This window comes from Macadamia integrifolia, unplaced genomic scaffold, assembly GCF_013358625.1.
Source record: "Macadamia integrifolia cultivar HAES 741 unplaced genomic scaffold, SCU_Mint_v3 scaffold2087, whole genome shotgun sequence".
Lineage (NCBI taxonomy): Eukaryota > Viridiplantae > Streptophyta > Magnoliopsida > Proteales > Proteaceae > Macadamia > Macadamia integrifolia.
The window spans coordinates 7,798-31,305 of NW_024868504.1; the positions used below are offsets into that span (position 1 = coordinate 7,798).

General features: G+C 42.1%; 1 protein-coding gene across 2 annotated transcripts in view; it reads left to right on the forward strand.

The window, feature by feature from the left end:
- Positions 1 to 818: 818 nt before the first annotated feature.
- LOC122065676 (fanconi-associated nuclease 1 homolog) overlaps positions 819 to 23,508 on the forward strand; it is a 60,791-nt gene continuing 38,101 nt past the window's right edge. The window contains exons 1-4 of one of the 2 annotated variants that reach the window (XM_042629504.1): positions 820 to 1,045; positions 1,141 to 1,336; positions 5,310 to 5,818; positions 5,899 to 5,997. In XM_042629504.1, coding sequence (XP_042485438.1) covers positions 953 to 1,045; positions 1,141 to 1,336; positions 5,310 to 5,818; positions 5,899 to 5,997 — 897 coding nt within the window. In that variant the 5' untranslated portion in view covers positions 820 to 952. Of the gene's footprint in view, positions 1,046 to 1,140; positions 1,337 to 5,309; positions 5,819 to 5,898; positions 5,998 to 23,508 lie in introns of both variants that reach the window. The other variant, XM_042629505.1, reaches the window with a different exon arrangement.

Below are 23,508 nucleotides of genomic sequence, written 5' to 3' on the forward strand. Positions count from 1 at the left end.
TGTTTATTTTCAGTTATTTTTTTATTTAATTTTAATTGTGTGGCTTGCGTATTTAAATTCTTAGATGATGAATGGCTAGGACGTTACTTTAAATACATATGTTTAGTACGGTAGTTAGAATTAGATCACAACTATTAATCGGTTTACTTTCTCATTATTAAAAGAAGTCAAAAATAAAGTGGCTACTCTCCCTGTGTTCGACCTGTAGCTACACTGATCCGTACGCTTGCGGTTACATTTCCTAATTTGTATCTATTATAATCCTTGAGAGTTAGTTTCACAGTTTAATACCCATCATTATTTGATGAAATTTGATTAAATGAAAGATTAATGGGTAATGTGATAATTTGAAAAGCGAGTTGTAGGTAATCCTCTAAGTTTCAAAACTCAGGATCGGTCTCAAATGATACCAATCAAGATTGGTATCAAATCATGCAGGATCAGATTACCCCAAATTTTTTTAAAATGTTTTTTTGGACCTTTTTACCATTAAAATTGTACCAATGGATCAGTCAAGACTCAGGATTGGTCTCAATCATGGTTCTAATAGTTAAATTGGATCACTCTTGGTTAATCCCAATCTTGTCCTTGTCGATCCCGATAGATAGGTACAATCCAAAGGTGAAAACATAATAAAAATTGATTTTTTATTAAAATGTAAGGTAAATCTGTCTGCGATAGTACGATATAGGATCGGTATCAGCCTTGGTCGATCCAAAATCGATCCTGAGTTTTAGAACCTTAGTCTCAATCGATACGGTACCAATCCGATCCGGTTTTGAATAATAAGCAACGAGGTAACATTTTCAACTCTTTCAATGGGTCTTTATAAGATTTGGCGGGACGAGGGCGGAGGAAGGCTGAGATTTGAGAGCCTGATAGCAAGGAGCACGGAACCAGAGGCGACGAAGAGGTGGGAACTGTCAGGTCGTTGGACAAATCCATCATATCTATGCTGACCGGAAGAGAGAGCTTGATCAGACTAATCGGCAAGCGGAGGAGGTTCCTCCTCAATAGTCGATCTCTTTTCCCTTCACAGTCCGCCGTAACACCTCTCCCTCTCTTCCATCTTCTATGCTTTGTGTTTGGTGGGATTTTATTTTATTTTTTTTAAATTTCGGATCCACTTTTCATCTTCAGAGTTCTTCGAATCCACAAAAGGAAAATGGCGAAGTCCGCTCTTTCTCGGGCAAAGGACCATCGGAGCATGGAATGGACATCCGTGGAAATGGTGAAGCTGGAAGTGGTGGCATGGTTAGCGATTTGGATTGGGTTAATTGTCCCGTGTGCGGAGATAGACTGCGCGCCACGGATTACAACATAAACTCTCATCTGGGTATGATTATTCTCTATTTAATCCCATTTGCGAACTAGTATGAGCAGATAGTTTTGATTCGAGCGTCGAAGATTCTTGTACGGTGGCTCTTTTTTTTTTCACTGATTAGTAGTTCTCAAATGGGTTTGTTCAGTATTCATGGATTATGCCCTAAACTCTCATCTGGGTATGACTTTCTTCTCTCCCTTATTTTTTCCTCAAGTCGATTCTTTACTTTTGGGTTCTTATTTGCGAATAGGTAGAATCAAATGCTTCGTTTTGAGTGCCAAGACCTTTTATGATGGTGTAACTTTGGGGATTCATTCCATGATAAAATAGTACTTTTGGTCCTTGTAACATGCTTTTAGTGGGATCGTAGAAGAAGGATTTTATTAATTTTTTTTTTCCATTTAATCTTGCTCAAAAGTTTCTTTTTTTACTTTTGAGGGAAGAATGTGATCTCTAAATCTCAACTGCCTCCAATCTGGAGGGAATTTGAAGGAAATTCCATTGATACTTGATGCCTAATTTTACAGTAAAGAGAGTTTTGGATTAACTTGTTGAAGTTTGGAAGTCATGAGCCGTGCTCAGCATCTCTACTGGGATTCATCTCTTCTACAGGAATTGCAAGTCATGCCCATGCAAATTCCTAATTTGTTAAGCAATTTTACAGTAACTGTTGATTTAGAAAATGGGAGGAAGTTGACCTGACTCGTGGCGCAGGTTGGTTAAACATGCTCCAACTCTTCAAAGTAAAATATAGATAAAAATGTCTATCACTTGTCTGGCTTATTAGTGGAGCGGACAGGTTTGGCAGTTATGTTTTGGTTTAATGGACACCCTATTCCTGATTTCTGGGAACTTCGGTCTCCCAGTTAAACTAGGAGCTTGAATCAGAGTTTGATTACGCTTATCTTCACTGTTGCTTTGAAAGTATGCTATCACTCTTCATAGGATATCCTTCATGTGTTTTTTTTTTTTCTGTCAAATGAGATTCAATAATGAAGTTGATATATAGCTTATGAAGGGCTTGTTTTTATTTAAACTAAAAATGAAATGAACGGTTTACATTAACAAATGGAAAAAGTTTCATTGTGGTGTGCCTTTATATTTTGTCAATAATTTCTTGTGTCTAAACATATCAATTGTAGGCTGTATATTTTCATTGATTTCATTTCCGTTTCCCTGGCACAAGGTGGAAAGGCCTCCTTGTGCCGGAGACTTTCCACCTTGTACCTGAGGCGGCTTGTGCTTGAACAATGTGAGGTGCACTGCTTTTAAAATAAAAAATTAAGCATGCACACACACATGCACGCGCTCATGGACATGCACACATTTGGTATCAAATTAGAGCCTAAATACAAATATAGTTGCTTAAAGCCTAAAGAAGAACCTTGCCTTACATTCTTGGTTTAAAAATCAAAGGAGAAAGGACAATTGTTTTGGTAAATAAGAAGAAATTTATTAGTAAAGAAAAATGATACAAGGGACAAATTTCTGCAGGCTGGTATCCAACAATTGTCTGTAGAGAATGTCTGCAGATGTTTTTTCCTGTCGGAATCACGAGACCTGAAGATCTCCAAGCTTTGACTATAATTTTTGGATTGAATTGATGCCCCTAGGATGAGATCTCACCACCGCCAGCTCTCCTCTCTTACCACTGGTTTCGGTTTATCGTGGAGAAGAAGAAGATAAATTCTTAAAATTACATAAAGACCCCTAGCTGGACTTCATTTCAGGTTATACTCCCTTTCTTTAAAAATTCAGAATAAGCCCTTATATTAAAGTTTTTAGTTCTAGAACTACACCAGTTGCCATATAATTATTTCTAAGGCTCTGCTTGTTTATGAAATTACAAGAATATCCTTCAACCATCATATTTGAGATTTTTAGTCATTCTTGTGGGCCCTAATTGATCCGATTTCATTCTTTGGAACCCGGATCCGGATCGTTCTTGGATATGGAGAAAGATCCTTGATCATAGACCCATTGCCCTCTCTGCCCTCTTTGCCATCTCCTTTAGTATTGGTAATGGCTAGTCTATCTCCCTCTGGAATGGAACCTTTTCCTCCGCCTTTGCTTGGTTTTTTATCCGAATCCTATCCTCGGTAGTTCCGTGGCATAAGGTGGTTTGGTTCAAAGGCCACATTCTCCCGCCATAACTTCACTCTATGGCGATGCCCGTCTGGCTTGCCTCCCCACCCAATCTTTTTTTATTCACCATTATATCCCAACCAACCCTTCTTCCTGCCTCTGTTCCCTAGGTATAGAGGACATCCCTCATCTCTTCTTCTCATTCTCCTCCTCATCCCTCATCTGGAAATCTGTCATTTCCAAATGCTGGCTGACCAGAAGAACCATTCTCCCTTTTGATAGGGAATGGAACTGGATTGACATGACCTTGTCTAGTTCTTATATCTGTGACTCTATTGGCAAACTGACTTTTTTGTGCTACTGTTAACCACCTCTGGATGGAACATAACATCTATAAATGGACTTCCAAATCCCGATCTCCAAATAAGATTTGGAAAGCTATCTACTTTGATGTCACTTCCAAAGCTAAATCACTCCAGACCTGCCCTGCCCACAACACCTCTAGAAATTCCCACATCATTGCTTCTTGGAACCTCCAGGTTGACCATTGACCGTTGACCGTTGACCTCATCCATCCCACTTGATAGCATTTTGGGTTCTGGCTCCCCACCCCACCCCACCCCACCCCACCCCACCCCCCCCCTTTCTTACTGTCCATTGCTGGTGATGTTTAGTTTTTGCTCTTGTTTTGCCCTATATTGGCTTAAGCCTCCCTTCCCCCCCTTTTCCCTTGATATTCTTCTCCTTGGTAATGAATTATCTATCAAAAAAAAAAAAAAAAAAAAAAAAAAAAAAAAACTACTTAAATCCTTAGTAAACACATTAGCATGTTGATCACCCGATTTGACAAAGGGAATACAAATCAGCCCTTGTTCCAATTTTTCTTTAATGAAGTGTCGATCAATTTCCACATGCTTCGTGTGATTGTACACCAATGACAATCAAGGTTATTGTTTGAAGGAATTTCAGTATGTATTGTTTATGTTGCCTGTATGAAGTACTGGACTATCAGGTTCTAAGAACCTCTTAATGTCCGAGAATTGATGATAACAATCTGTATATAGCATGTTTTTTCTTTTTTTATTTTTTATTTTTGGGGTCAATTGTATGTAACATGGCTGAAATGAAGAAATAATTAGTTTCAACAAGAGTGACCTGGCTAGGTTAGAGATTTGGCAGATATAGGTTCACTGTGTTGATTTCTCTAGTAATCCATCTTTGGGCTGCCCATTTGCTTTATCAACTCATCTTCCTTTCATCATTATGTATTTTCAAGGTGTTGTTGAACCTGTTTTTATGAGCTGACTTTACATTCTATGTTTCACTATTCTGTAGTGGATTCCCAACTTGTAGCAACATATGTAGGGCCAGACATTATATTAGCATCAATTATGGATTGGATTCAAATCTTTTGGATGGTCCTCAATAACCTACCAAGAATCTTGTAGGAACGTATAATGTCAATCCTTTAAAGCCAGTGATGCGTATTTCTATTCATTAGAATTGATCTGGACAAACAGTAAAGACTTTCCTTTTGGCAAGAAGTTATAATGCAATTCTATTTGTCCCATTATATTAGTGAGGTGGTTATGCTTCAGAATGCCTTTTTGATATGAAGGCTTGGCCAAACATATCAGCATTCGGATTGAGAACTTTTGCATCTATGAGGATTCCAAATGTGAGGACTCCATGTAAGCATGGAGAAGAATCTTTTATAGCTTGTAGAGGAGGCTGTTTCTCTTTTTTTGTTCTATACATAAGTGATAGTTGAACTTGGGTTTGCAGCATTGCAACTTTAAACTACAAGCTTTGGCTACACCTTTGATCCTCTTTTTATTTTTATTTTTTATGTTTAATCTTGTGTTTGATATTTAATTGTTTATGGTTTGATAATTTGCAGATACATGTTTGGCCAGAGGAACCAAACGAAAATTGACCCAGCGAACGCTTCTTGAGTTGAGGTTTTGCTCCCGATCAAAAGATAAAATTCATTCTGATGAATCCAGTAATTTAGGGTCCAACTCAACTCATAAGGATCTGGAGGACAGTCTTGTGTGTAATGCCTCTTCTACTTTGCTTGAATTTGGTGCCGCAGAAGCTAACAAGAGAAATCAATGCTTGTTGCCCTTGGATTTATCATCCAATAGAGAAACTTGTATTGAGGTTTTGGTAGAAAACCTGCCCAAGGAAGGCATTTTTGACAAGAAGGTAGATGAACCTACTTCCTTTATCCATAATCTTGAGATGCATGAGCTTAACATGGGCAGCTTTAAAGATGACATCACTGGGGCAACTCTTAAGACTTTTATTGTCGGCCGAAGGTTTGGTGATGAAGTTGAGTTGAAGCAAGGAGCTACCATTTCTCTTTCAAGGGATTCCAATAATCCTAAAGATCCCAATGCTATCAAGGTTAATCATGATTTTATCTTAGCAACATTGCTTTGAATTTCTTTTGATTGAAGTCGTCTTGCAATCGTCCTTTTTATCAGGTTTTCTCTATGGATTCTGGTAAAATGCTTGGTTTTCTTCCTCGAGAGTTGGCTCAATATCTCTCTCCTCTGATTGAAAAGTACTGTGTGAACTTTGAGGTATGAAAATCTTTGAAAGATCATAGAGAATGATAGTTTCCACCAAAATTCTGGATACTTCACCTAAGAGGTTCATTGGTTGCAAATGCGACTTAAACTTTTATCCTGTGTATTGTTTACGTGCTTATCAATTATTTTTTATCTTATCTTTGAAATCTTTAATTTGTAGCCTTATTATTTTAGTATCTGCTGGCAATGATAGGTATTAATTCTTTGACTTCTTTAAATATATTTTTGGGTAAATAAAAAATCTAATAACAAGGGAAGAAAAAAGGGGGGGGGATATATGGGGCCACAAAGGGCGAGAACAAGAGGAAACAACCCTAAAGGGCAGGGGGAAGTTAAGATATGTAGAGGCAAATCCTAAGAGACAGCAATAAGCCTGTTCCTTGGGGAATCAACAACCGAGCTGTGGGAATGGTGCTAAGTTTGGAGGAGATGTCAAAGTAGATGGCATTCCAAATTTGTCGAAGGATCTAGAGTTGGAAGTCCATCTACGATGGTTGTGTTGCATCTAAATGTGGTTGATGGCGGCACCAAAGGCGAGCTTCGTAGCAGTGTCGCAGATAGATCACCAACAAAAGTCATATCAATCCATATCCATTCTTCCTGGAGGGGGAGTGACCTTCTCCTAACAGGCCAACATTTGGCAAGGACACGCTGCCAGATGGAGGCAGAGAATGGACACTCAAAGAATAAGTGTTTATTATCCTTTAAACCATTCTAGCAAAGACAACAAGAAGGGGAAACAGGAAAATGGAGATAAATGAGGAAGGATTGGGTAGGGAGGATATTGGAGAGGGCTCTCTAGATTGTGAAACTGTAATGGGGGATGTGGGATTTAAACCATACTACTCTATGCCAGGGGATGGAGAGACCGACTGATTGAACAAGGTTCCAGGCGGAGGAAGAGGAAAAGAAACCCGAGGAGGATCGGGACCAAATGATTTCATCCACTTTTTCAGAAGGTGCGAGGGGGGGCAGGGACTGCCAAATGGAAGCAAGAGAGGGAATTTCTGGGGGGGGTGCCAAGAGCCATTGGAGATGATTAAAGAGACAGGGAAGTTCTAGGGAGACCAGAAGAGTAAATTGCGCTAGGACCAAGAATTAGAGATAGCACGCCAACCAAGTGCTAGTCGTCAAGCCAAAAAGAGGTGTCGAGTCCATTACCAATGCCGGATCTGATGGCATTTAAGGCAAGAGGCCTAGCATGGAGGATCTTACGCTACACATGGGAGGAATTGGGGTTGATATTGGTGGTCTAGAGAGAATCTTTACAAAGAGGGGAGGAGTAGACCCAAGATACCAAGATACTGGATTGCTTAGAGACCAACTTCGAGATTAGCTTGAGGATGCCCGTAGAGTTGGCATGCTTAATTCTTCTCAAACCAAGGCCTCCTTTAGACTTAGGAAGGCAAACAAAAGACTAGTGGAGGGGGTGTAGGAATTTGGTAGAATTGGTACCATTTCCACAAAAATGTATAGAATAGGGATTCAATGGCCTTGATAAAGGATTTGGGAAGTTGGAAGACTCTTGACCAATAGATGTAGGAAGATTGGAGGACAGATCGGATAAGCCCCAGATGACTCGCATACGAAAGAAGCTTTCCTTTCCAAAATTAGAGTCTTTTGCGGATTTGACTCAACATGGGGTCATAATGGTGGGTAGTGAGCCTAGAGGAGATGAGGGGAAGGCCAAGGTATTTGACAGGTAGAGAACCAAGCAGGAATACAGTGAACTCAAGCAGACAAGCTTTGGAAGAGTTAGAGACGCCAACCAGTTTGAGACGGGATTTGAGGAGATTGATTCAGAGGTCTGAAAGGGATTCAAAGAGATGGAGGGAGGACATGAAGGTATTTATGGAGACTTCGTCCGCTTTGGAAAAAATCATGAGATCTTCAGCGAAAGCTAGGTGAGTGAGCTTGAAGGCTTTACACTTAGGAATGGGAGCAATGAGAAGGTTGTCAGTATGGGTTTGGATGGATTTAGAGAGAACTTCAAGGGCTAGACAAAAAAGGAAGGGAGAGAGAGGGAAACCTTGACAGGTTCCTATAGAGAAGGAGAAGAACCCTGCTGGGGAACCATTCATAAGGATAGAGAATTTAAAAGAGGAAATGCAGGAGTTGATCCAATTGACAAAAATTGTAGGGAAGGACATGGCAAGAAGGACTCTAGAGACGAAATCCCCATTTGATGGAATCAAATGCCTTGTAAACGTCAATCTTGAGGAGGGCAGTGGGGGAGTGGGATTTCCTATCAAAACCATGGACAATCTTATGGCAAAGAATGATATTATCAGAGCTCCTCCGACCAGCAATGAAGGCAGATTAGTTGGCATTAACAAAAGAGTCAATGGCAATCTGAAAACGAATAGCAAGGATCTTTGCTATGAATTTATAAAAAGATTACATAGGGAGATGGGCCTTAAGTCGTCTATAGAAGAGGCACCTTCTTTCTTGGAGATGGGACAGAGGAAGGTATTGTTAATGCTATGGATTTGGGAAGGGTGGAAGAAAATAAGCCCATGCTAAAACCATCAAGGCCAGAAGCTTTGTTGGATTTGTGGGAATGGACAACGGCATGAATTTCCTGGTCAATGGGGATAGCGTGGAGGGAGGGGTGGGGAGGGAAGACGATGGGGGCAAGAGATATTTGTGAAGTAGGACACTGCTTTAGCCTTGATGGCAGTAGGGTCCAGTAAGATGGAGCCGTCACTTGCCAAAAGCTGAGGAATGGAGTTGGAGTTGGTCCTAACTTTCAAGGATTTGTGGAAGTAGGAAGAATTGGAATCCGCAAGATCTAGCCATTTAATGTGAGATTTTTGTTTGAGGAAGCTTTTTTCCTGGGCCAAAAAGGAGGCAAGCTCTAAGGAGGTTTCCTTCTCTTCAAGGGCAAGGGAGGGATTGAGGATATTTGTTTGAAGTTGGAATTGAATGGGTTCCATCTTATTCCTACAAGAGGTAACCTGAGAAGAGATGATGCCATAGGTGGAGGAGTTCCAATCCATAAGGGCAAGTTTGACATTCTTGAGCTTGCGAGCAAAGGTGATGAGGGGAAGGAAAAGGGATGAACAGGTTTCTCCCAAGCCATCTTAACAATAGGGAGGAAACCTTTGTGGAGGGCCACATATCAAAGAACTTGAAAGGCTAAGGACCAAAGGATCGTAAGGGTGGACAAACAAGGAGATATGACTGTGATCAGAGATGTTGGGGAGGTCAAACGTAGCATGGGATGAGGGGAAGGAGGAAAGCCAAGATTCATTGACAAGAACTCTGTCTAGTTTGTAGGCAATGCGGTTGGCACCAGATCTTTTTCCATGCAAATGCCAGACCATTTGAGATCACTAAGACTTGAATCCTAATTACATGAGTTAAAGGCCTCAACATAAGAGAAGTCAATGGCAGAACCCCCGATCTTTTAATGGGCATAATGGATCACATCAAAGTCTCTTCCCCAGCCCCAAGGGAGAGAGCTGACTTGGGAGGCAAGAAGTCTGAGATCATCCCAAAGGGGAATGAGCTCAGGGCTCAATTGAGGCCATAAATCGCAGTGAAGAAGAGGGTGCTACCACTAATAGAGCCCGAGATTGAGAGGTGAATGAATTGGGAGTAAGAAGAGACTTCGGTGATATATATATTGGAAGGGTTACACAATATCCAAATGCTACTATTCAGGCTAAAGGAATAGTTGGAGAGAAGGGACCAAGAAGGGGCTATAGAAGAGCTGTGCGAGGGGCATTTGCTTCAGGAACTCTGGTTTCTAGGAGAGAATAGAGTACAAAGCGAGAATCTTTAATTCGGGAGCAAATCTCAGGTTGCTTGGCTAAGGAATTGAGACCCTAGACATTCCAGATGACCTACAATTCATAAGGGGGTTTGGAGGGGGCATAGGTCCTCAAAGGAATTGAGGGTCGTAGGGGAAAGACAGAGGGAGGCTGGCTTTGATGATGCCTGCGGTAACCTATAAGGGGGGAAATCACAGGAGCAGTGGGGGGGGGTAATCATGGGAGCTGTGGGGGAGGTGATGTAACGCCCCAAATCTGGGTAGGGTAAGGGACATCACCCCCACAAGCATTGACCCTTAAGGTCACATATATTCATATAACAAATTAGTAAAATCCCGGATCACACATAAACATAGTGGAAGCAATATATTACAGACCATTCACATACACTGGTGGCTACAAGTCTTACTGCTTTTCCATAATAAAAAGATTTAATTCTCGCAACTACTCACTCATATACTAGAATATACAACCGTTCCATCATCCATTATATTGTTCACAGTTCACACAAACAAAAACTAACTCACATATAGTCTTCAAAATAGATCTCAAAGATTCTAATATCCTAATCATGATTCACAACGCTTAGCTCTTGGAGCTGTGAATATCTCCTCTCCAATCTCTTCATCTGTAGAATATCAACTTATATGGTGTGAGCTTATGCTCAATGAGGTATACATGATCTTATACACATAAGCATTGAAAAGAATGATAAATGGAATAAAGAAATCAATGACAAATTATAAAAGTTCTTTCCTTAATTAGGTCGGGTCTTGTCCGTTAAGTGAACTACCAGAGTGCACCAACTGTTGAGGGTGGTAGTCAACTTCATACATTTCTAGGCATTGAAGCCCAACATTATGGATGCGCTCTGCTTCCATGTGTCTAGGCACTACCTGTGGTGGAGGTCTTCTATTCTCTTTCTCTTTTACCCTCATCCAGTACATAACCCCCTACCGGATAGGGGTGGTAGCCACTGAGATATTTAACACAATCACTTTAACCATGCATACACACTTTTCTTCTTTTACATTTACTTCCTTCCTTTCTTTCTCTTTCTTTCTGTTTTCATACTTTTACTCACACATAACATGATATATGAAATCATACCATTCCATTGATCATCACAAAGCTCATAACAGATTTGTTCCACAATCATTAGTCATAAGCAGCAGCTGCAGCACATCACTTTATACAAGCACTTCATAATACACAACATTTATCTTTTATGTTCTGTTGTGTTAAGCATTCTATTTAGTAGAAACTTGACAACATATTTGCTGTCAGTAATGAAATCATACAACATTCATTCATTTCCATCATGTAGCATACACAGTATAATTAATTTCATGGTCATGATTTCCTTCTTCTTCTTCCTCTTCCTCTTCCAACTCTAGAACTTATTAGCAAAAACAGCACACACACTCAATTAATTGAGTCTTGGTTTAACTTAGGCTAAAACACTAATCCATTAGCTAACTACTAATCTATCAACTAAACATCCTTTCATTAATTAATTCTAACTAATTGGATTACTAACCACACTTTACCTTAGTCAAATCCAGCCCATGGTCACCCCCACCTTCCAACCATGTGGCTGTCCCAACCTTACCGCCAACTAGTTATGCATGCACATGGTGTCCGCCTCTAAAGCCACCATGTAGTCCACTAGTGTGCTTACTCAAACCAAGTCAATAGCCACCTCCTCCTTCTAACCATGTGGCTGTCCCAACCCTGCCACCACCTACTTAAGCATGCACATGGTGGTTGCCTCTAAAGCCACCATGTAATCCAGTGCGCTTAGTCAAACCAAGTCAATGGCCACCTCCTCCTTCTAACCATGTGGCTGTCTCAACCTTGCCATCAGCTACTTAAGCATGCACATGGTGGCTATGCCATGTTGCCACATTGGGTGTTGCCATCCATGACCCCATTAATTCCTAATCACTCCATATTTTAATTAGCCTTAACCAATTATGATTGACCACTAATCATACCACCTCATGCTTCACTATTCAAATAAATACATTAATCCAAATAAATAACATAAATTAATTTAAATCATTATAAAATCATATAAATAATAATGGAATGATAATGTCTCACATTATAATAATATAATAATCATGACATATAAGTGGGATGTTATAGGTGACCTCATGGTGAAGCGTGTTTACCGCTAGAGAAGTAGTGATGTTAACGGAGAGATGGATGGAGGAATCTTTCAGCTCAACAAAGCTGCCGGTAGGGGACGAAGACTTGGCGGAGGCCCTGCAAGAAGGAGGAGGCCTAGCTGCAACTGACAAAGGAGACCTAGAGCGGATGAGGAGGTTGGAGAAGACGTGGCGTGGCCCTGCCTTTGGTTGAAGAAGACAACCGGCGGGATCCAGTAGTTGGAGACCATATGGCATGGATTTGCTAATGCAAAGGGAGCATAGTAGGCGTGCAACGGGATCCAACAGCTGGAGATGATGTGGCATGGACCTGCTAATGCAAAGGAGCATAGCAGGCATGGCAGGGGCTGATGGGATGCAAAGCATCGATGGAACAAGGGCGGTATGGACCTGGAGCAAGTAGGGTGAAGATGAAGCAGATGCGATAGGAGGCAGAGGCATAATAGGCACGTTAAAAGCCATAAACATGGTAGGGATAGCATGGGTGGTGGGAGCTGAAGACGGAGGCTGCTAGATGGGCAACAACGGAGAGGAAGTGACGAGATCCAGGGGAGCTAGCAGCGGAGAAGAAGCTAGGATAGATGAAGTTGCATCGGGCAGAGACAAAGAACCTAATAGGGAGGTCTGGATGGAAGATTGGTCAGGGTGATTGGTCGATGAAGAGAAATGGGCCGAGAGTGAGTGTGGGTGGAGTCATGTGCCATATGTTGTTGATGGGCCAAGGAATGAAAGGAGGTTAGATGAGGTGAGTAAATGGGCTAAGGTTGGAGATGGGCCAAGGTATTAAAAGAGGAGTTGGGATGGGCCAGAAAAGATATAGGGTTAGAAATAGAAAGTAAAATGGGTGTTGGATGGGGTAATGACTTGTGTTGAATATGACACCATCCCTCTTTATTTATAATAATACGGAGAAAGTTCTAGAGAATTACAAAGACCATTAAACCCTTTGGGGTCCATTTGGCAGCTGACACTTTCCCTAAAACCATTATAACAACACTTCCCCTCAAGTTGGTGCATAGATATCACATATGCCCAACTTGTAGATAATCGGATGAAACATCTTACTACTAAGACCTTTAATAAATACATCATCTGGTTGTTCACTACTAGGAATAAAAGGCACAGTGATAAGACCTAAATCTAACTTTTCTTTGATGAAGTGTCGATCGATCTCCATATGTTTGGTTTGATCATGTTGGATAGGTTTGTGAGCAATGCTAATGGTAGAGTTTCTATCACAAAATAGCCTTATAGGAAGGGTGGCAGGGACAACCAAATCTGTGAGAAGACTATGAAGCCATAGGAGCTCACAAATGCCATATGCTAATGCACAGAACTATGCTTCAGCAATTGAATAGGCAACCACAATTTGCTTCTTGCTTCATCATGTGACAAGGTTACCATTAACAAAGGTGCAATAATCAGTAGTAGACCTGTGGACTTGTGGCCATCTGGGGAACCTGCTCAACCAGCATCTGTGAACATCTCCACCCGAACGTGATCATGAGGAGAAAAAAAGGATGTTATGTCCTGGGGCAGATTTCAAGTACCGGAGAATACACAACACAACTTCTATGTGAGTCAAGTAGGGATCATGCATATACTGTCTAACCATGTTGACGGCAAATGCTATGTCAGGGAGTGTATGAGAAAGATAGATCAAGCACCCTACTAATCTTTGATATCTCCTCTTATCCATAGGATCACGTGCTTTGCTACTCAGATGATCGTTAGCTTCAATAGAAGTGTCTTCCGGCTTGCACCCCAACATGCTTGTCTCAGAAAGAAGATCAAGCACATACTTTCGCAGAGACAAGTAGAGAAGACATGGCAATTTCAATGCCAAGGAAGTAACAAAGCCGTCCTAGATATTTGATCTCGAATTACTTAAGTATCTCTTGAGGCGAGAGATTTTTTCTAGATCAACACCAGTAACAACAATATCATCTACATAGACAATCAGGATAGCAATCTTTCGACTAGATCTCTTGATGAACAGAGTGTGGTCGACATTGCTTTGAGAGTAGCCTCTAGCAACCATATCCTTTTGGAAACGCCCGAACCAAGCATGAGGGGATTGCTTCAGCCCATACACTGCACACTTTAGCTTGTATACCTTCCCTTGGGTTTTGGAGCTAGTGAACCTAGGAGGAATGCCTATATACACTTCCTCTTCAATTTCCCCATGATGGCATTCTTCACATCTAGTTGCTGGAGATCCCAATCTAAGTTGGCGGCATAAGCTAAGATAACACAAATTGTGTTCATCTTAGGAACTAGAGCAAAAGTCTCTTGGTAGTCAATTCTATGAGCTTAAGTGAAGCCCTTGGCAATGAGTCTGGCCTTGTACCGATCGACTGTACCATCAACCTTATATTTTACTATGAAGACCCACTTACACCCAACTATCTTCTTATGTGAGGGAAGACACACTAGATCCCATGTGTTATTCTTCTTTAGAGCCTGCATTTCTTCAACCATAGCTGCGTGCCATTGTGAGCCTGCACTTGCTTCTTGACTGGTATGAGGAATGTACACAGGAAAGAGAAGACACAAAACTATAGTAGGAAGGATAAAGTGATCATAAGAAACAATTTTAGCAATTGGATGTAAAGTACAGGACCTAGTGCCTTTACGAACAACGATAAGCAACTCAAAAGACGGATCAACAGAAGGATAAGGAGAATTACTTGGGTTTAAGGGGACAAGATCAGGCACGAGAGGAGACAACTAGCATGGTAGGGTAGATGCTGGATGTGTAGTGGTCTGAGTCTGTTGTCTGCGACTATAAACATGTATCTCTGGAAGTGGCAAAGTAGGAGAGTCACTCCCCCTGAAACGGGATACTGGTAGGGATAACAAGTTCACAAGGCAATGACACATCTTCCACAATGGAAGGAGACTCCCTTTGAAGAGGTGTCGCAGTGTAGAATGATGTAGATTTATGAAAGACAACATCCATAGTCACAAACCAATGCCGAGTGGGAGGATGAAAACAACGATAGCCTTTCTGAGTAGGAGTATACCCCAGAAAAATGCACCAGAGACCACGAGGATCAAACTTTCTATGAGGATGATGATCGCAAGCATAACAAACACTACCGAATACCTTAGGAGGAACGGGAAAAGCAGCGGAACCTTGGAGAAGATCCAGAGGGAAGTGGAAGGAATGGAACCGAGAAGGCATTCAGTTGATAAGAAAGGCAGCAGTGAGAATTGTGTCACTCCAGTACTGGGGAGAAACATGCATCTCAAACATTAGAGAGCGTGCTGCCTTATATAGGTGGCGATTCTTCCGCTCAGCAACACCATACTGTGCTGGAGTACCCACACAACTAGTTTGATAGATCATCATATAATCGTAAAGGTAAGCCTGAAAGGACTCTTCGAAGTATTCACGGCCATTGTCGCTTTAAAGGATCTTAATGGTAGCATTGAAATAAGTCTGAACCATTCGATGAAACTGTTAAAAGTAATAGAAGGTCTTGCCCTTGGTTTGTATTATATTTCTCCAAGTGGTCCGAGAATGACAATCAATGAAGGTGACAAACCGCTGATAACGGTTGACAAACACATAGCGGGATGGACCCCAAATATCAGAATGTATCAATAAAAAAGGAGTGTCACTTTTATTTCCAGAAACATAATAAGTGATCCGAGTTTGTTTGGCCAAAACACATGCCTCATAAAAAATTTGACTCGAATTACAATTTTTAAAAGAAAGGAAAACCCTAGCTAGAGTTCCCAAAGGGGGGATGTCCCAACCGACGATGCCACTGTAGTAATTCAGAGATGGGAGCTGACATAGAAGAAGTCTAAAGAGGCTGACCAGAGACCAATGTCGATTAATCATCAAGTAGCTATAGACCACCACGCACCCTACCAGAGCCAATCGTTGCCCTTGTCACCAAATCCTAAAGAAAAACACTATAAGACAGGTAAAAGGTGACTTTGCAATTAAGATTGGAAGTAAAGCTACTTATGGACAAAAGATTAGTGGGAAAAGAAAAAACATACAATACAGTAGAAAGGGATAAAGAAGGGTACAACTAAAAATTCCCTTTCCCTAAATAGTGGAATAAGTCTCGTTAGCTAACTTGACCTTATCATTACCAGGGCAGGTAATGTACTGTGAGAAACGAGGCAAGAGGCCTGTTATATGATTAGAAGCCCAAGATTCTATAATTCAAAGGGTAGAAGGGACAGACATACTATGGCCACGGAAGGAGATATCTGACCCGGAAGGGGTGGAATGAGCTATCAATCGTAGGTGCAGGAGAGTCCGAACATATCGAAAGGTGCCGGAGGGTGGTAAGCTCATTAGATGATAGCAAGGCTGTTGAGGTGTTAGGGGTAGAGTCAGAATCAGACTCTCAGTATGGTTGGCCTGCCCATGAATACTGGCACGACCCTTCCCTCGCCCTTTGCCAGATGTATCAGAAGGGCGGCCATGAAGTTTCTAGCAGTGCTCTTTGGTGTGATGCTCCTTCCCGTAGTAATCGCACTTCATTGGTTTTCCTGGTAGAGGAGCCACCAGACTGTGGGGTTGCACTAAGGGGCTGAGTGTTAGAGACAAGTACAGATATCTCAGTAGGAGTGGCAGCAGGCTGTGGAAGCATAGTGGTACGTCAGCTGTCTTCTAGTTGGATCACAGCATAGGCTTGATCCAAGGTAGGAAAGGGGACACGACTCAAAACCTGGGACCGCAGCTAATCAAACTCCACATTCAGACCTGCTAGAAAGTCATAGACCCTAATCTTATCCTCTCGCCTCTGAAAACTGGCGACATCTGCAAGGGTGGAAGGAGTATACTCCTCATAGAAGTCCAGCTCAGTCCATAGTGTCCGCAACTCATAGTAGTACTGTGATAGAGTGAGCCCTCTCTGCCTCAAATCACGAACCTTTTGTGAAGCTCAAAGACCTGAGCATCATTTCCCATCTGGGAATAGATATCCTGGACATGCTTCCAGAGCTTCGCAGCAGAGTCAAGGAGGAGATAGCCACGTGAAAGCTGTGGCAACATGGATCTAAGAAGGAAGGCCACAACCAAAGATTTGACATAGTCTCACTTGTCAATCTCAGGACTGGTGGTCGGACGCTTCGTGCTTCCAATGAGGTACCAATTATAGCCATGGGACTTGATGGAGATGCAGACCAAGCGTGACCACATAAGGTACTTTGTACCATCAAGCTTGATATCAAAGAAGGAAAGGTAGGAAGAGCTGTGGTATCTCTGCCACTAGAAGCAGACGAGTTGGTAGACATGGTTGCTACTTAAGGAGGTTGTGCACTACTTAAGGAGGTTGTGCAAATTGAAGAGGCACTAGCCAAAGATAGAGAAAGCACAAAAAAAACCAGAAAAGGCTAGAAAACCCAAAAATTGATAATGGGAAAAAACCCTGAGAAATTGATTTTGGGATAAATCTAGAACAGAGACCTCAAACAGAAAAATGGTTGGTACATACCATTATAAGGATAAGGAGCACCAACTGCAATAAATATCAAGACGATTGAAGAATCGAGCAGGGAAAAAGTATATCGGCAATGAAAAACGATTTCAGGGGAAAAGCCCTGAAAAAGTGATTAAAAAAGGTTCTGGGTCTCTCAGATCATTATAGAAGAGAGTCTGAGAGCCCAGGGGAAGGATGGATGCGGGCTAGAAACTCTCTTGGTTGTTTAAGAAGCTCCCTCTGTGAGAAAGAGAAGCAGATGAAGAGAGATGGAGGAAGGCGCAGATGGCGGGGGGCGCTGGGAGAGAGATAAATGAGAAAGAGAGAGCCCTAAGGCTTCGGACCTTATGGCTCTGATACCATGTTGGATGGGGTAATGTCTTGTGTCAAATATGATACCGGCCCTATTTATTTATAATAATGAAGAGAAGTTCTAGAGAATTACAAAGACCATTAAACCCCTTGGGGTCCGTTTGGTAACTGACACTTTCCTTGAAACCCATTATTACAACAATGTGAATATAGGAGGATGGGAGAGGTAAGAGGGGAAGAAGGGCCGACTAAAGAGGAGAATAAGGGGTACAACCTAGGGAAGACAAAAGGGGGGATCTTCTCCTTCGATTTCTCAAAAAGGGAAGAAATCCGGAGTGACGGTCAAGGAAAGAAAAGAAGACGAGGAAGGAGAAGGATGGGGGCTATGGTCAGAGGAAGGTGACAAGGAGTGGAAGGAACTAATAGTGGTCTGCAGAGTGCCCGCTATGGACTGGCGGTCCAAGAGAAGAACTAGAAGACTGATTGTGACGATTTGAGGGGAGGATAAAGGGTGATGATCTGAGGGTTTGGGTGGTTAGAAGAACCGTTGGTGGTGGTGGAGGGGGTAGTGGATGGAGATAAGGTGATGAAGGTGGAGGGATTCATGGAGGAAGTGGGGGCATCGACGGTGGAGATGGCCATTATTTCATCATGGGCCAGAGGAGAGAGCTTTGAGCAGTTTTTCGAGTGGTGACAAAAAATATTGCATGTTGAGCAATGAGGGTTGACCCAGTCATAAAAATTATCTTGGTGGACGGCAACACCTTCATCATCCATGACAAGGACAGAGGTGGGAAGCGAAGTTTCGGTAAATACTTAGACACATATTCTAGCGTAGGAGTGATTGCATTCTTTTGGTTTTGATATCAGTGAAGAGGGGCTTGCCTACAACTGACCCAATAATTCTTAGGCCCTTTTTACACAAAAAATGGAGGAGGGATGTTGGGGAGGGTGATCCACAATGGTATGGAGTAGTAATCTAGTTTGTGAAGCTGCATATAACGGTTAGTTGAGAATCAGAGATTAGGGAATGATTTGACTTGTCAGTAATGACAGAGGTCTTTCTTGTTTATAAGAAGATTAGTAATAGATCCTCCTAGTCAACGTCAGTAAAAGCCTCAATCTTCAAGTGGTCCTGATTAGAATGCAAAATACCCTTTCCAGGAGTGGATTTCAAGTACCGTAGGATCCGGTACACAACATCAAGGTGAGGTGTCTTCGGATCATGAAGAAAACGGCTAATACCCATAGCATAAGCAATAACGGGCTTGTTATGGGATATGTAGATCAGACAACCAACAAGTCTCTGGTACTGCTCTTAATCAACAGTCGCCCATTGCATTGCTTAGTGATGATTGACCTCCATAGGGGCATCTGTAGGCTTGCACCCAAGCATACCTGTCTCACTTAGGAGATCCAAAACATACTTCCTTTGGGAAATGAAGATACCTCTGTGAGATCTAGCCACTTCAATCCCAAGGAAATACTGAAGGGGTCCTAGGTCCTTAGTCTCAAACTCTGCTGCTAGTAAGGCCTTAAGGTTGGAGATCTCATCATTGTTAACACTAATCACAATATCGTTAACGTAGACAATAAGCAGTGACCTGGTTACTTTTCGCCTTTGTGAACAAGGTGTGATCAGCTTGACTCTGGTCTATATCCAAAGCTTATCATAGCTTTCATGAACCGGCCAAACCATATCCTAGGAGACTGCTTGAGGCCGTACGACTTCTTCAACTTGTAGACACGTCAAGCACTAGAAGGAGTGGCAAAGCCAGGAGGAACATCCATATAAATTTCCTCTTCAAGATCTCCATTCAAAAACACATTCTTTACATCTAGTTGTAGATTCCATCCTAGATTTGCAACAACAGATAGCAATGCCCTGATAGAGTTCGTCTTTGCAACTGGGGCAAAGGTTTCTTGGCAATCAATCCCATATGTTTGGGTAAAGCCCTTAGCCACCAAGTGTGCCTTGTAACGCTCAACTGTCCCATCGGGCTTCTGCTTGACTGTAAACACCCACTTGCACCCAACTAATTTATTTCCCTGAGGAGCAAGGACAAGTTCCCAGGTACCATTTTTATCTAATGCTAGCATTTCCTCAACCACTATAGCTTCCCACTTCGGATCATTTATGGCTTCCTTCCAACCCTGTCGAATAGACACAGAAGACAACGAAGAAACAAAGGCCCTGCAAGAAGGAGATAAAGATGCATAGGAAACAAAATTGGAGATGGGATGCTTGGTACAAGAACGAACTCCTTTTCTAACAGCTATAGGAAGATTGTCCACTGTAGGAGCAAAACGGAGGCTCTGAAAAAGTAACATGTACAACATCAAGTGTGGGAGAAATATTACCTGATACTGGTGGATCCGATGGAGGTGCTTCAGAAGGGTATGGCTGGTTATCAGTGGTGTCTTGCTCCTTGGACATCTGAGTGTAAGTGATCACATCTCTTATAGGCTGATCTGAACGGGAGGTATACCCTGAATAGGAGATGTATCAATAACAAAAGGAGGCTCTTCTTCAAGACTCCCCTTAAAGAGGTGATGTGAAATACACCTTAGACTCATGAAAAGTGACATCTATGGTGATATACAAACGGCGAGTAGGAGGGTGATAACACTTATACCCCTTTTGAGAAGTCGAGTAACCAAGGAAAACACGCTTTAGAGCCCGAGGATCAAGCTTGGACCTTAAAGGATAGGAATTATGGACAAAACAGACACACCCAAATACCCGAGGAGGAAGACTACAAACAATTGTAGGATCAGGGAGAAAAGAAATAGGGGGTTTAAAGTTAAGTACATTGGAGGGCACTTGGTTAATAAGGTGGGTAGTAGTAAGAACAACATTGCCCCAGAGATATTTAGGAACACCAGTAGCAAACATTAGAGCCTGAGCAGCGTCAAAGAAATGACGATTCTTGCTCACTGGGATCCCATTTTGTTCAGGTGTCCTAACAGAAGATGTTTGGGAGAGAATGCCCTGAGAATCAAGGTAGTTCTGAAACTCCCCATCTATATACTCAGTGCCATTGTCAGTTTGTTACTATAAAGGACTCATACAATGGCATTAAACTAGGTAAGAAGCATGGCATGGAAAGATTTAAAACAAGTAGAAGGCATCAAACTTATTATGCAACAGGTATACCCATGTCAGACGAGTGCAATTATCAATAAAAGTAATAAACCAATGAATGCCATTCCTATCAATTGTCCGAGAAGGACCCCACAAATTTGAATGAATAATAGAATAAGGAATATCACTTTTATTTTCAGTAGGAAAGTAAAAGGTGTGTGTATGTATAGCAAACTCGCATACATCACACTTAAGTCGTTCCAAACCACAATATTTAACTAAAGTAGGAAACATGCGACGTAAAATATGAAAAGAAGTATGTCCTAGATGATGGTGCCACTAGTGGAGTTGAGAGAGAGAGAGAGTTGTCAGGATAGAGAGTATGAGCTGCCATAGGATGAGTCAAAGCCGGTGGAGAATCCAAGTAATAGAGCCCATCACGGACCTGATCATACCCAATCGTTGCACCCGACACCAGATCCTGAAAAAAGCAGTGGGTAGAAAAAAAGTGAACAAAACAATTCAACTCCTTAGTTAAACAATAGATGGAAACAAGGTTAGCACATAATTTTAGAACATGCAACACAGATGGAAGAGAAATTATAAAGGTACAGGAAAGAGAACCTTTACCAGAAATGGGGGACAAGGAACCGTTAGCCACATATACCTTATCTCGACCGGAACAAGGAATATAAGTATGGAAGACCTCAGAGCTACTTGTTATGTGATCGATAGCACCTGAATCAAGTAACCATAAGGGAGACTGAGAGGAAAAAACAGGGAAACTACCCTCATTGAGCAAGGTTGGACACATGAGAAGGAGCAGGAGAAGTACCTAACTATGTCATTAGTTGCTTGAGGGCAGCCATTTGATCTGGAGAGAATGGTGCAGTAGTGGAGGCACTGTCAACAAAATTAGATAGATGGGCCTAGGGGCCTTGTTTTCCAGTTTTTCTCTTATGCCCACCCTTGGGGCGACCATAGAGCTTCCAACATGTTTCCCTAGTATGGCAAGGGCGACCACAATAATCACATTGAATAGTTTCCCGAGGAGGGGTAGAACCCTTAGATGGGGTTTTAGCAATCGGAGTAGCCAAGAGAGGAACACGTGGATTATGCAGGCAAGCGCAAGGGGGTGTTGATGGTAGGTGTAGGTAGCGACAGGTGCAGATGCAGGTACGCACAGGTGTAGGTGCAGGTGCAGGTAGGCGCAGGCAGGAGAAAGTGCAGGCAGCAGGGGCACATGCAGAAAGCAGCAACAAGTGTAGGCGTAGGCGTAGGCAGCAACAGGTGCAGGCAGCGACAGGCGCTAGCAGCCATATGCAGCAGAGAGCGTAGGTAGCAAAGGTAGAGACAGGCAGCGGTAAGAAAAAATACGAAGATGGTGACGCGCGGGCAGGTGCAGGCAGCAGCATCGCAATGGAGGCAGAAGCGGGTGCGGTGAGAAGGCACAGTGGGTTAGGGGTTAGGTTTGCATAAAACGGGGTTAGTCTACCATGCTAGACTAGTCGGCGTGGGCCCCTAAGGGCGGAGAAGAAAACCAAAAAAAGAGGAAGAAAAAGAGTTTAGGGTTTTTGGCTCTCATACCAAGTTGAGAATCAGAGATTAGGTAATGATTTGACTTGTCAGTAATGACTGAGGTCTTTCTATTTATAAGAATTACAATAAATCAAACAAGGAAAGTAGGGTAACGTTGACTAAGCGTCCCTATCTACAATACTTACTACGGTAAATAGTAAATAATAAAACTTAACCAAGGTAAAAATAAAACTAACTACGGTCATCTCAGCACGGTCCTACTGATGGAGGAATATTGGCTTGTTTCCAACATGCCATGGGCCTCCTTTCATAGCCTCGAGCATGTCTTGTTCCATGGAAAATTGAATAGAAATACTCCATTTTCTAGAAGGTATGTCATCGTTTGACGTTGAGCTTTCCATTGTTTTGAAAGAGAGATTTTGACAATGTGGAAAGGGGGCCGGGTGCCTAAAAAATGGCCCACAAGACTGAGTCTCCATTTGGAGATTTCATCATTGAAGGAGGCTTCCTAGAACTGGCCAATCTTCTTGTCGCTGAGAAAGGAGGGAGGGATGAAATGAAGGGATAAGTAATCTTTGGAGGTGGGTGTAGAGGGATCAACGCAGGAGGTCCAAAATTTGGTGAGAGGGGTTGCTGGAGGTAATGAGGAGGGGGGAGTAGCCGGGGTCATGGGAAGAGCAAGGTTATCCGGCGAAGGAGAAGAGGGGGGGGGGAGGGGGAAGGAGAATGATGATGGCTTTGGCCACCGACAAGAGGGAGGAAGTTCAGGTCATGGGGAGGAGAAGGGAGGTCTATTAGATATATTAATATATGGAAGCTATCATTTATATATATTTTTCAGTTGCTTAATTAGTATTGAATTATTTGACCATTTGGGTCATGAGTAGAAGTGTTCCGTATACATTTGAAAGTGGAAGTTTGGAACTCTTGGTGTTATGGGCTGAGTCCTGTGCAAGATAATTTTTTTTTATTTTTTATTTTTTATTTATTTATTTATTTTTTTAATGTGGAGAACATTTGATGTGGGGAAAACACATGGGGGTTCCAACCTTACTTTTTTGATGTTCTCTTTACTGGAAGTCCTCTTATTTTGGCATAATAATGGTACTTTTGGCTTATAATATTATCTGGAGTCAAATTTAATAAGTGTGTGTGTGGTTGGGGGA